The following is an 11,859-nucleotide window of genomic DNA, read 5'->3' as shown; positions in this document are numbered from 1 at the left end:
TGTGAGTCAGTGATACTGTGTGAGTCAATAGGTCTATAACAGTAATAGAGACATCTCTCTGTGAGTCAGTGATACTGTGTGAGTCAATAGGTCTATAACAGTAATAGAGACATCCCTCTGTGAGTCAGTGATACTGTGTGAGTCAATAGGTCTATAACAATAATAGAGACATCTCTGTGAGAGTCAGTGATACTGTGTGAGTCAATAGGTCTATAACAGTAATAGAGATATCTCTGTGTGAGTCAGTGATACTGTGCGAGTCAATAGGTCTATAAGTGTGTCAGTGTCAGTTATACTGTTTTGGTGTTAATCCAATTCAGTCAAGGATTAATTATCATAACAAAAGAAACTAAACTGTTCCCCCCTTAATATGCCATGAGCTGCCTGCAATGAACCCCTGAACAACAACAGCGGTATACCACAAACCAAAAGCGAAAGGCTAGTTCAAAGGATGTGCTGCCATTTACTGTAATTTCCTCTCGGTAATGCAGTGGAGATTCAGATTGAGTTAGCACTACATTACACATATAGAAAAACTCCACATACTTGGCATCTGTAATCAATTAAAACAGAGACAGCAGGCTCTCACTTCAACTTCTCTAATTCACTTTAATCTTATCTGTAAATGTAAAAAGGATGTTTTTGACATTCCGTGTGAAATTTACGTTACCATATGGTTGCTTGGTTGAAGCTACAAGGTGGAAGATGCAGTTTTTTTAACCTTTCCTCCTGTAGAAACATTCTATTTTCAATCAGCTTTAAAAGATCGTAACATGTCACATTTAATTAAACCATGAAATAAAGATCATTTTTCAGTAAAACCAAACTTCCAATACCATTCAAGCATTTCACAGACCTTACATTAACATTCCAGTTCAATGTAAGCTATGGGAGTTCCTCAGTGTATTGGCTTTGTGAAGGAAGGCAGGGGCAACACCAAAACAAACAAGGGAGAAGCTGAACGCTCAACTACTAGCCTGGAAGATGAGGATGGAACTTGGTGGAAAGGTTTTTCCTTTCAAGAGTGTCACAGAACAACCTTCCTCCCTATAAACGTGGTACAAGTTTGTCTGGGAACCCTGAAGTCACAATCAAATGAGTATCATTTAGCATTGTGATATCACACCAAAATGTGACAGAAATATCGCAAAAAAATCTTGAAAGGAAGAGAACCAAAAGCCTTAAGTAATAACCTGACTATTTCTTTGAAAAAACATTGTAAACATGACATCAAAATAGATCATGATTGATGCTTAGGTACACAAGTATACCACTTACAATATACACTGTAGTCCCAGTATAGCACTTACAATATACACTGTAGTCCCAGTATACCACTTACAATATACACTGTAGTCCCAGTATACCACTTACAATATACACATGTAGTCCCAGTATACAACTTACAATATACACTGTAGTCCCAGTATACCACTTACAATATACACTGTAGTCCCAACTTGAATGTTACACTTTAAACACATTTATTGCAGTTAACCTAGCTATTTCAGTGTGGTCCTTCCTATGCACAAATAAAACAATCTTAAAGCTGACAGACAAAGTAAAGAACTACCATCTTACCAAACAAATCATATATTAGTCCTCGTCCATCTACATCATCTGACAGAGAAAGTTAAGAACAATTTATATATTAGTCCTTGTCCCTCTACATCATCTGACAGAGCAAGTTAAGAACAAATTATATATTAGTCCTGGTCCCTCTACATTATCTGACAGAGCAAGTTAAGAACAAATTATATGTTAGTCCTCGTCCATCTTCATCACCTGACAGAGCAAGTTAAGAACAAATTATATATTAGTCCTCATCCCTTTACATCACCTGACAGAGCAAGTTAAGAACAAACTATATATTAGTCCTCGTCCATCTACATCATCTGACAGAGCAAGTTAAGAACAAATTATATATTAGTCCTCGTCCATCTTCATCATCTGACAGAGCACGTCAAGAACAAATTATATATTAGTCCTCGTCCATCTACATCATCTGACAGAGCAAGTTAAGAACAAAATATAGATTAGTCCTCGTCCATCTTCATCACCTGACAGAGCAAATTAAGAACAAATTATATATTAGTCCTCATCCCTCTACATCATCTGACAGAGCAAGTTAAGAACAAATTATATGTTAGTCCTCGTCCATCTTCATCACCTGACAGAGCAAATTAAGAACAAATTATATATATGTCCTCGTCCATCTACATCATCTGACAGAGCAAGTTAAGAACAAATTATATGTTAGTCCTCGTCCATCTACATCACCTGACAGAGCAAGTCAAGAACAAATTATATATTAATCCTCGTCCCTCTACATCATCTGACAGAGCAAGTTAAGAACAAATTATATTAGTCCTCGTCCATCTACATCATCTGACAGAGCAAGTTAAGAACAAATTATATATTAGTCCTCGTCCTCGTCCATCTTCATCACCTGACAGAGCAAGTAAAGAACAAATTATATATTAGTCCTCGTCCATCTTCATCACCTGACAGAGCAAGTCAAGAACAAATTATATATTAGTCCTCGTTCATCTACATCACCTGACAGAGCAAGTCAAGAACAAACTATATATTAGTCCTCGTCCATCTTCATCATCTGACAGAGCAAGTGAAGAACAAATTATATATTAATCCTCGTTCATCTACATCACCTGACAGAGCAAGTCTAGAACAAATTATATATTAGTCATCGTTAATCTACATAAACTAACAGAGCAAGTCAAGAACAAATTTTATTATAGTCCTCGTCCAACTTCAACATCTGAAAGAGCAAGTTAAGAACAAACTATATATAAGTCCTCGTCCATCTACATCATGTGACAGAACAAGTTAAGAACTTCTGTTGTACCAAATAAATAATCTTTTAGCCAACAGAGTAGCAGGAAAGAGAGGAGTATGCCTCCACTGGGGGGGGGGGGGGGCAGACCTACGATTCCATCCCTCTAGCGCGAAGCTAGAAGACGGCTGTAATCCTATGTACATTTAGAATCTGCCACAAAAGAATCACCCCCATACCTCAGAAATAATATATAATAGCCCTTGTCCAGACATCCCCTTACATACAGGCAGCTCATTATCAGACAGTTTTACTGGTATATTTAGCAAACCACCTTCTGATTCTTGTTATATAAAGAGTCTCCAATCTGTAGTTAAGAACAAATTATATTAGTCCTCGTCCATCTGCATCATCTGACAGAGCAAGTTAAGAACAAAATATATATTAGTCCTCGTCCTCATCCATCTTCATCACCTGACAGAGAAAGTTAAGAAAACACTATATATTAGTCCTCGTCAATCTTCATCACCTGACAGAGAAAGTTAAGAAAACACTATATATTAGTCCTCGTCAATCTTCATCACCTGACAGAGCACGTCAAGAACAAATTATATATTAATCCTCGGCCCTCTACATCATCTGACAGAGCAAGTGAAGAACAAATTATATATTAATCCTCGGCCCTCTACATCATCTGACAGAGCAAGTGAAGAACAAACTATATATTAGTCCTCGTCCACGTCCATCTGCATCACCTGACAGAGCAAGTCAAGACCAAACTATATATTAGTCCTCGCCCATCTACATCATCGGACAGAGCAAGTCAAGAACAAATTTTATTATAGTCCTCGTCCAACTTCAACATCTGAAAGAGCAAGTTAAGAACAAACTCTATATTAGTCCTCGTCCATCTTCACCACCTGACAGAGCAAGTTAAAAAAAAATTATATATTAGCCCTCGCCCATCTACATCCCCTGACAGAGCAAGTTAAGGACAAATTATATATTAGTCCTAGTCCTCGTCCATCTTCATAATCTGACAGAGCAAGTTAAGATCAAACTATATATTAGTCCTCTTCCCTTTACATCACCTGACAGAGCAAGTCTAGAACAAATTATATATTAGTCCTCTTCCCTTTACATCACCTGACAGAGCAAGTCTAGAACAAATTATATATTAGTCGTCGTTCATCTACATCACCTGTCAGAGCAAGTCAAGAACAAATTTTATTATAGTCCTCGTCCAACTTCAACATCTGAAAGAGCAAGTTAAGAACAAACTCTATATTAGTCCTCGCCCATCTACATCATCTGACAGAGCAAGTCAAGAAAAAATTATATATTAGTCCTCGTTCATCTACATCACCTGTCAGAGCAAGTCAAGAACAAATTTTATTATAGTCCTCGTCCAACTTCAACATCTGAAAGAGCAAGTTAAGAACAAACTCTATATTAGTCCTCGCCCATCTACATCATCGGACAGAGCAAGTCAAGAACAAATTTTATTATAGTCCTCGTCCAACTTCAACATCTGAAAGAGCAAGTTAAGAACAAACTATATATAAGTCCTCGTCCTCGTCCATCTTCATCACATGACAGAGCAAGTCAAGAAAAAATTATATATTAGTCCTCTTCCCTTTACATCACCTGACAGAGCAAGTCAAGACCAAACTATATATTAGTCCTCATCCATCCTCATCACCTGACAGAGCAAGACAAGAACAAACTATATATTAGTCCTCGTCCACGTCCATCTGCATCACCTGACAGAGCAAGTTAAGGACAAATTATATATTAGTCCTAGTCCTCGTCCATCTTCATTATCTGACAGAGAGGGTTAAGAACAAACTATATATAAGTCCTCGTCCATCTACATCATCTGACAGAACAAGTTAAGAACTTCTGTTGTACCAAATAAATAATCTTTTAGCCAACTGAGTAACAGGTAAGAGAGGAGTATGCCTCCACTGGGGGGGGGGGGGTGCAGACCTACGATTCCATCCCTCTAGCGCGAAGCTAGAAGACGGCTGTAATCCTATGTACATTTAGAATCTGCCACAAAAGAATCACCCCCATACCACAGAAATAATATATAATAGCCCTTGTCCAGACATCCCCTTACATACAGGTAGCTCATTATCAGACAGTTTTACTGGTATATTTAGCAAACGACCTTCTGATTCTTGTTATATAAAGAGTCTCCAATCTGTATACGGTCAGCAGGCACCGACAGTCAACAGATGAACAGCATTCAACAACAACAAAAATGTTGATTATGAATGCAAAACAGAGGTCAAATTCAGAAACTTAAATACCAAACAAATTATATATTAGTCCTATAAAACCTTATAGTTACATTTATCCTTTTGATAGTTAGTTTATCAATTACCTAAATCTGTCATAATAACACTACTCACAACACAATGTTTTTCGATAACAACCAATTTTCTAAATCAATGTGGCAACAAAACAGAAAGAAGAAACCTTGCCTTTAGATTTAGGTAGAGAGCTCTAACTGTAATGTTATTACTGTAGCACTGCAGTGGTTTTTACTGTACCATCAATTTCTGTGTTAAGATATAAAATTCATAACTGTGTCACATGTACTTCCCTCTGTACCAGACAGGATGGCAGAGTAATATTTCCTGTACAGAATCAAGTGAAATGTCACTTAAAGGTTCCGGGCAAAGCCAATGAGAAAAAAAGTCTACTGCCTGATTGAGATTTCCTTGTTCTAGGTACCAGAAAAATTAATATAAACGAAATTTGTTTCTGTGAACAAAAACATGTCTCCTCATATCATCTTATATGCATATTTGCTTTGCACTAATTATTTGACCCATGACCTAGAGGTGAAGGTGATCAACATGTATTGCAGTGCACATCTCTGTGGTTGATGCAAGTATTGTTCAAGTTTCATCCGAAATATCTTCAATGGTTTAAAATTGCAGCTCAGACGGATTTCACTGAATATTTTGAACTTAACTGACCTTTGACCTAGAGGTAAAGGTCATAGTGACATGTGCACCACCTTCTATAACTGATATAGGTACAGGTATGCTTCATGTTTCAACTAAATATCTTTAATAGTTTAAATCTTATGGCCCAGACAAGAACAACTGACAATTTAAATATTTTGACATTTGACCTTGATATCAAGGTCAGTGACCTCTTTCAACACTTTCTACAGGTAATACAGGTACATTTCCAGTTTCATCAAGATATCTTCATAGTTGAAAAGTTATGGTCATAACAAAATTTTATCAGCAATTATGTATTTATTTGACCTTTGACCTTGAAGTGAATGTCACGGTAACCCAATTACACCTGACTTGGGATTCTGTTGCAATTGTCACATAGTTGTAGAATATTTGTCCATATAGGGCTTGAAATGACTAAGAACAAAAACAGCAATATCTCTGGGGTAAAAAGCTGAAACCAAATATCAATGTCAGGTGCACAACTCCATGATATATTGATCCTAGTTTAGACGGAGTCAATTTCCTGGGTGTTTTGAGTGGAGTGGGGTGGGGTCTACTTAATCACACATCAGCAAATTAAATAGAAAGTCTGAGTGCAATATTGTACCTCCGACAAATAGAGAGTTCCAACTTGCATATTTCTTTTCTGACTTGGAGTTGCTTTCCTTCTATATTGAAAAGGGTTATACAGTATACAAAGGAATAGGTTTCTTATAATTAGCTTTTTCATAAAAAAACCTCACTGGCATATGGATTTGGATATGAGGGGCTTAGAGTTGCTTCACTTGTCAATATATCCTTCTCTCATTTTTAGGTGGTACATCTACAATTCCTCAGAAACAATGTTGGTAATTTTGGTAAAAGTGAAGAGGTGCAGAGTTTGACATTTGAAACTTATTATTTTTAATTTTTTAAGTTCAAAACAACTATTTAACTCTGTTAAATGCATCGCAAATTAGATTTATATGGAACACTTCTGCATAAAATGACTTAAGAATATTCTCAAAACAGTGATAATGGTAATATGTATATTATCGTGATAGATATGCATACTGAAGTTATGACAATACTGAAATGAATATGTACTTAAACATGATTGAACTTTACCGTAAGACACTAACTCACATGTTAACAAGTTGAATAAGGGGAAGGGTTTCTACAACACATCAACAATTGACTCCACACAAGGTTATACTTATACTTACATTCAAACACGTCTTCAGAGTCAAGTATGGTATAATCCGAAAGAGAGAGTTCTTGGCCCATTTCTATTGCTGTCAGTAGAAATCAGTACTAAATCAATCCTATACTCGCCATATGTTAAGTGTTCTAGCTTACATTTCAATTTCCTTGTTGTACCTACACGATGGTCCAATTTGTTCAAAGGACACAGAAATAGGAAGGTAAATGTACACTAAGTCCTGCTAATGAAGGCTGTGAATAAGTTCCCTTTGAAAGATAAAATTCCTTTGTTATCTTTAAAAATATAATCCATTCACCAAAATCTGGATGGAAGAATATGAAATTTTCCATTGTATACTGGCATGTATTACTGCAGGTATAATAAGCTCCTCTTCTTCATCCTGTAATGAAATAATCCCAGTAGAAATGTGCCAACTCCCCATAAATATTTACAGTAGTACCTTTTTTCAGCCACATCATGTGACATCCTGCCTACTTTTAACACTACTTTATAAACACAGGAAACAGATGAGATCTGGCGGACAAAACATGATGCAACTGGCGTAGTCCGTGTGAGGGACCGCAATGGGTCCTAGTGAGAGTATATGTTTGGCGGGCCCTCGACCCCTCAAGCTGCTGATGATGGCCCGGGTAAGGTGGAGCATTAGTCAGTGTTAATGACTTAAGCCTAACATACTCGCCCAGCTTTCTTACATCTCCCTTAGCAACTTACAACCAGACCAGTATCTGCAGCAATATTCCTCTGATTAATCCTGGCAAAGTAGACAAATGGTCCCCATTTGTCATGTTCTCCAAAAGAAAAGTTGTGACAGGTGTTTGTAGCATAGGCAGTATCAGATGATTTCTACGACATGCCATGTTTTAACTCACACCTGGGGGAGGAACCTGGCCATTCCATAAGTTTGGTGAAGTTGACTTATTTTATGATGATCCTCCTCTGTCATGTTTTTAAGTGAAAAACACATGTTGGAGTAAACTGTAATGGGTATGAAAATGTTACAGTTCCTTCCAATTAGTACCAGAATCTACTTTGCAATTAGTTTCAACAAATTTTATTTGTGGTGAAGAAAGCAAACGTTTCTATCTCGCAGTAAATGACAATATAGTTAAAAATACTGCCATTATCATACTTTTTCTAGCTTCCTAAAAATCATAGAAGTCAAGATTTCCTATGACAGAATGCTATATAAATTGTTCTTAAAAGCAAAAAAAAGGGCAAACTTTTTTTAACCATATTCCATCTAGCTGATTTTATTTAAACCTTTAAAAAGTTATAATAAAGTTTTAAATTACCTAATAGCTATAAGGTTAGATTTAATAGAACTGTAGTTTCTATTAATTGCAATAATCCCATTTTTATAGTAAAACACTCATAGTGTACAGTACTAATTTATTACTAAGCTAAGTTGTTCAAAGCTTCAATAACTTCAAATTTAAAATGAACTTATACTTTTCTACAAATATGAAATTCAGTCAATTTCTTAAAATCCTACATTTTAACCCTGCTGTGACCTTGACACTAAATATATTGACATGTAACACACAAACATTATGCATAGAAATTCAACCGATAGTTTACAGTAATTCAGTAGAGGAAAAGTCACTTCATTTATTTGAACTTTGACCTCCTACGGTTACTTTGACCTCGATGAACATACATATTTGAGGTATGCAACACACTAATGTTCATCATTCTTATCTCTAATCAGTTTCATCAAATAATATTTAGCAGTCCTGGAAAAAGTCATGGTCTGGATTTTGGACAAGCATTTACCTGATTCTTTTGACCACTGATACCATGTTTGTTGTGACCTCTTGACCTTGAGGTAGAAGTTCATGGTACACCAGACTGTATCTGTACTTCTAAGCTATCCCTTCACAGGTATGTAAGGAGTGGTGTTTTGAATCTTAACCCGGTCTGCTGGATAACCAAACTACTCGGTAGTGAAGAGGACGTAAAACCTACCAATCAATCAATCAGAATCTTACCCTGTATTTTCCCAGTGGAGTGGCAGTGGCTTGGTTCACTTAAGTTAGGGAGGGTGTGACCACACCTTTTATATCATACACAACTTAATTACCTTGTTCTAGCAATGATTCATGCTAAATTTAATCAAAATCCACTCTTAAAAAGAAGTCTTTCAAAGGAAATGTTGATGACAGACAGTAATTTGTACCATACCCTTATCTCACTTTGACCTTTGGGTAGGGTAATCTAATCAAAATTAAAATGTGACAGTTACCTTTCATGCTTGAAAACCTATTACAGATAAAAAAAAAATTAAAAAAAATGTTGTTATTTTACATGTAGCTTCCTGGGAAAGATTTAATTAAACATGTAAGAATACGAGATTGACTGTAAAAGAATGAAAAAAACAATGAGAAGATTCCCGAGCTTATCTGGTGAGGAGGATATTATTGGGACGCTTAGAGCTCCAAGGGAACTGTAAAAAGATTGCATCCAGAAAATAAGATCATGCAAAAATTTCCAGCATCACCTCTGCCACAAGCCAGCTACTGTTTCTTACCCTGCAAAGACACAAGTGAGTGTAGAATAACCAACAATTACAAACACATGTAAGAGCATGGGGTATAATGTTTAAATCCAAGATTGCTTCATGGTGCTAAAACACACACTTTGATCTACTTTAGGGAGGGTGGGTATCCCGGACGGTCGTCCCCTCAGGTACCACCCCCTTCATTGCACAACATAAATGTGACACGTACATGAGCAACAAAGCTACACACAATCAATATGTTGAATATGGCACTAAGACTACCATATATATACATTAAATCCCAGTTAAAAATATGTACAGAATCAGGAATATGAAAAAAGATCTATTAACAGGAAATTGGATAAGGAAGTTACTTGTAACTTGCAAATACAAAATAACAACATCTAATACCTAACAGCATTAGCTTAGCTGGTATGTACAAGTACAATTATATATAAAAAGTATAGAGTAACTGAAATATTTTGATTTTATTGTTTTTTGAAAGTGAAACTAACAATGCTTTATGTTGTACAATACATCATTTACAAGGGAGACAAATCTCACAATAAAAAGAAAACTCATGCTGCCAAATTCTCTTAACCTCCTAGGTCATTCTGATGTTTCAACTTTTAAAAAAATATAGAAGTTGAATCAGCAGTATTTGAAATTTTCAAGTTTTCTTATAGTCTAATTGTATTTCTGAAAACATCTAAAACTGATCATTTGTTCAGAAAACTAGAAAGTTGATAACAAAAGACAATAATCATAGATTTATTCCCTTTGTTGAAAGATATTTTACACAAGACTTTAACAAGAGGCCCAATTTAATGAACCTGAATCATTCACTTAGTATAATTACATATGTCCTTAAAAATATATTTGTATGCTGATCTTTTAAATGATATAATAGTGTTACACTTTGTTTAGTTTAGAAACAATGATAACATGATTATAATACATATAATTTAGAAGAAGATAAGTGGAGAATTTGATTGTTTTTCTCGAAAATATGTTCATTTTCAAATATATTACACCTTATGATTAAAATTTAAATGGAAGCTTCTGACAACCACCCTGTCCTGAGAGTCAATGACATTTTATTCCAATGTTGTAACTTTTTTCATCATTTGCCGTCATCAACCAATTATTCAGCAACAGCAAACATGATGTAAAGATGCATCAATTACCTTTAAATTACTCCCACCTATCGGTCACATAGACTCAGCTGCCCTGCACCAGGTTTCAGGTGTTTTGAGTCCTTAGGACTGAGCCCCTATTACTAACCCAGCATCTAGTTAATGCAGATCTTTAAGGAAGCTCCCTGTCTGGCCCCAGCATCCAGGTCTGACAGATCTTTAGACTAGAGAAGCTCCCTCCTCTGGCCCCAGCATCCAGGTCCGACAGATCTTTAGATTAGAGAAGCTCCCTCCTCTGGCCACAGCATCCAGGTCTGACAGATCTTTAGATTAGAAAAGCTCCCTCCTCTGGCCCCAGCATCCAGGTCTGACAGATCTTTAGACTAGAGAAGCTCCCTCCTCTGGCCCCAGCATCCAGGTCCGACAGATCTTTAGATTAGAGAAGCTCCCTCCTCTGGCCACAGCATCCAGGTCTGACAGATCTTTAGATCAGAGAAGCTCCCTCCTCTGGCCCCAGCATCCAGGACTGACAGATCTTTAGATTAGAGAAGCTCCCTCCTCTGGCCACAGCATCCAGGTCTGACAGATCTTTAGATCAGAGAAGCTCCCTCCTCTGGCCCCAGCATCCAGGTCCGACAGATCTTTAGATTAGAGAAGCTCCCTCCTCCGGCCCCAGCATCCAGGTCTTACAGATCTTTAAATTAGAGAAGCTCCCTCCTCTGGCCACAGCATCCAGGACTGACAGATCTTTAGATTAGAGAAGCTCCCTCCTCTGGCCACAGCATCCAGGTCTGACAGATCTTTAGATGAGAGAAGCTCCCTGTCTGGCCACAGCATCCAGGTCTGACAGATCTTTAGATCAGAGAAGCTCCCTCCTCTGGCCCCAGCATCCAGGACTGACAGATCTTTAGATTAGAGAAGCTCCCTCCTCTGGCCCCAGCATCCAGGTCCGACAGATCTTTAGATTAGAGAAGCTCCCTCCTCTGGCCACAGCATCCAGGTCTGCCAGATCTTTAGATTAGAGAAGCTCCCTGTCTGGCCCAAGCATCCAGGGCTGACAGATCTTTAGATTAGAGAAGCTCCCTCCTCTGGCCACAGCATCCAGGTCTGCCAGATCTTTAGATTAGAGAAGCTCCCTGTCTGGCCACAGCATCCAGGTCTGACAGATCTTTAGATGAGAGAAGCTCCCTGTCTGGCCACAGCATCCAGGTCTGACAGATCTTTAGATCAGAGAAGCTCCCTCCTCT

The 11,859-nt window shown here is 37.3% G+C and overlaps 1 protein-coding gene across 2 annotated transcripts in view; it reads right to left on the bottom strand.

The window, feature by feature from the left end:
- The window catches only part of LOC110460720 (FYVE, RhoGEF and PH domain-containing protein 2-like), a 103,822-nt gene extending 96,298 nt beyond the window's left edge, over nt 1-7,524 (bottom strand). For both annotated transcript variants that reach the window (XM_021513836.1, XM_021513922.1), the window contains exon 1: nt 6,981-7,524. In XM_021513836.1, the coding sequence (XP_021369511.1) occupies nt 6,981-7,041 (61 nt within the window). In that variant the 5' untranslated portion in view covers nt 7,042-7,524. The remainder of the gene's footprint in view (nt 1-6,980) is intronic.
- Between the last annotated feature and the right edge of the window lie 4,335 nt (nt 7,525-11,859).

Source organism: Mizuhopecten yessoensis, unplaced genomic scaffold (genome assembly GCF_002113885.1).
Source record: "Mizuhopecten yessoensis strain PY_sf001 unplaced genomic scaffold, ASM211388v2 scaffold201, whole genome shotgun sequence".
Taxonomy (NCBI): Eukaryota; Metazoa; Mollusca; class Bivalvia; order Pectinida; family Pectinidae; genus Mizuhopecten; species Mizuhopecten yessoensis.
The sequence above is the reverse complement of the archived record's forward strand: the minus strand, read 5'-3'. Positions and strand labels throughout refer to the sequence as shown.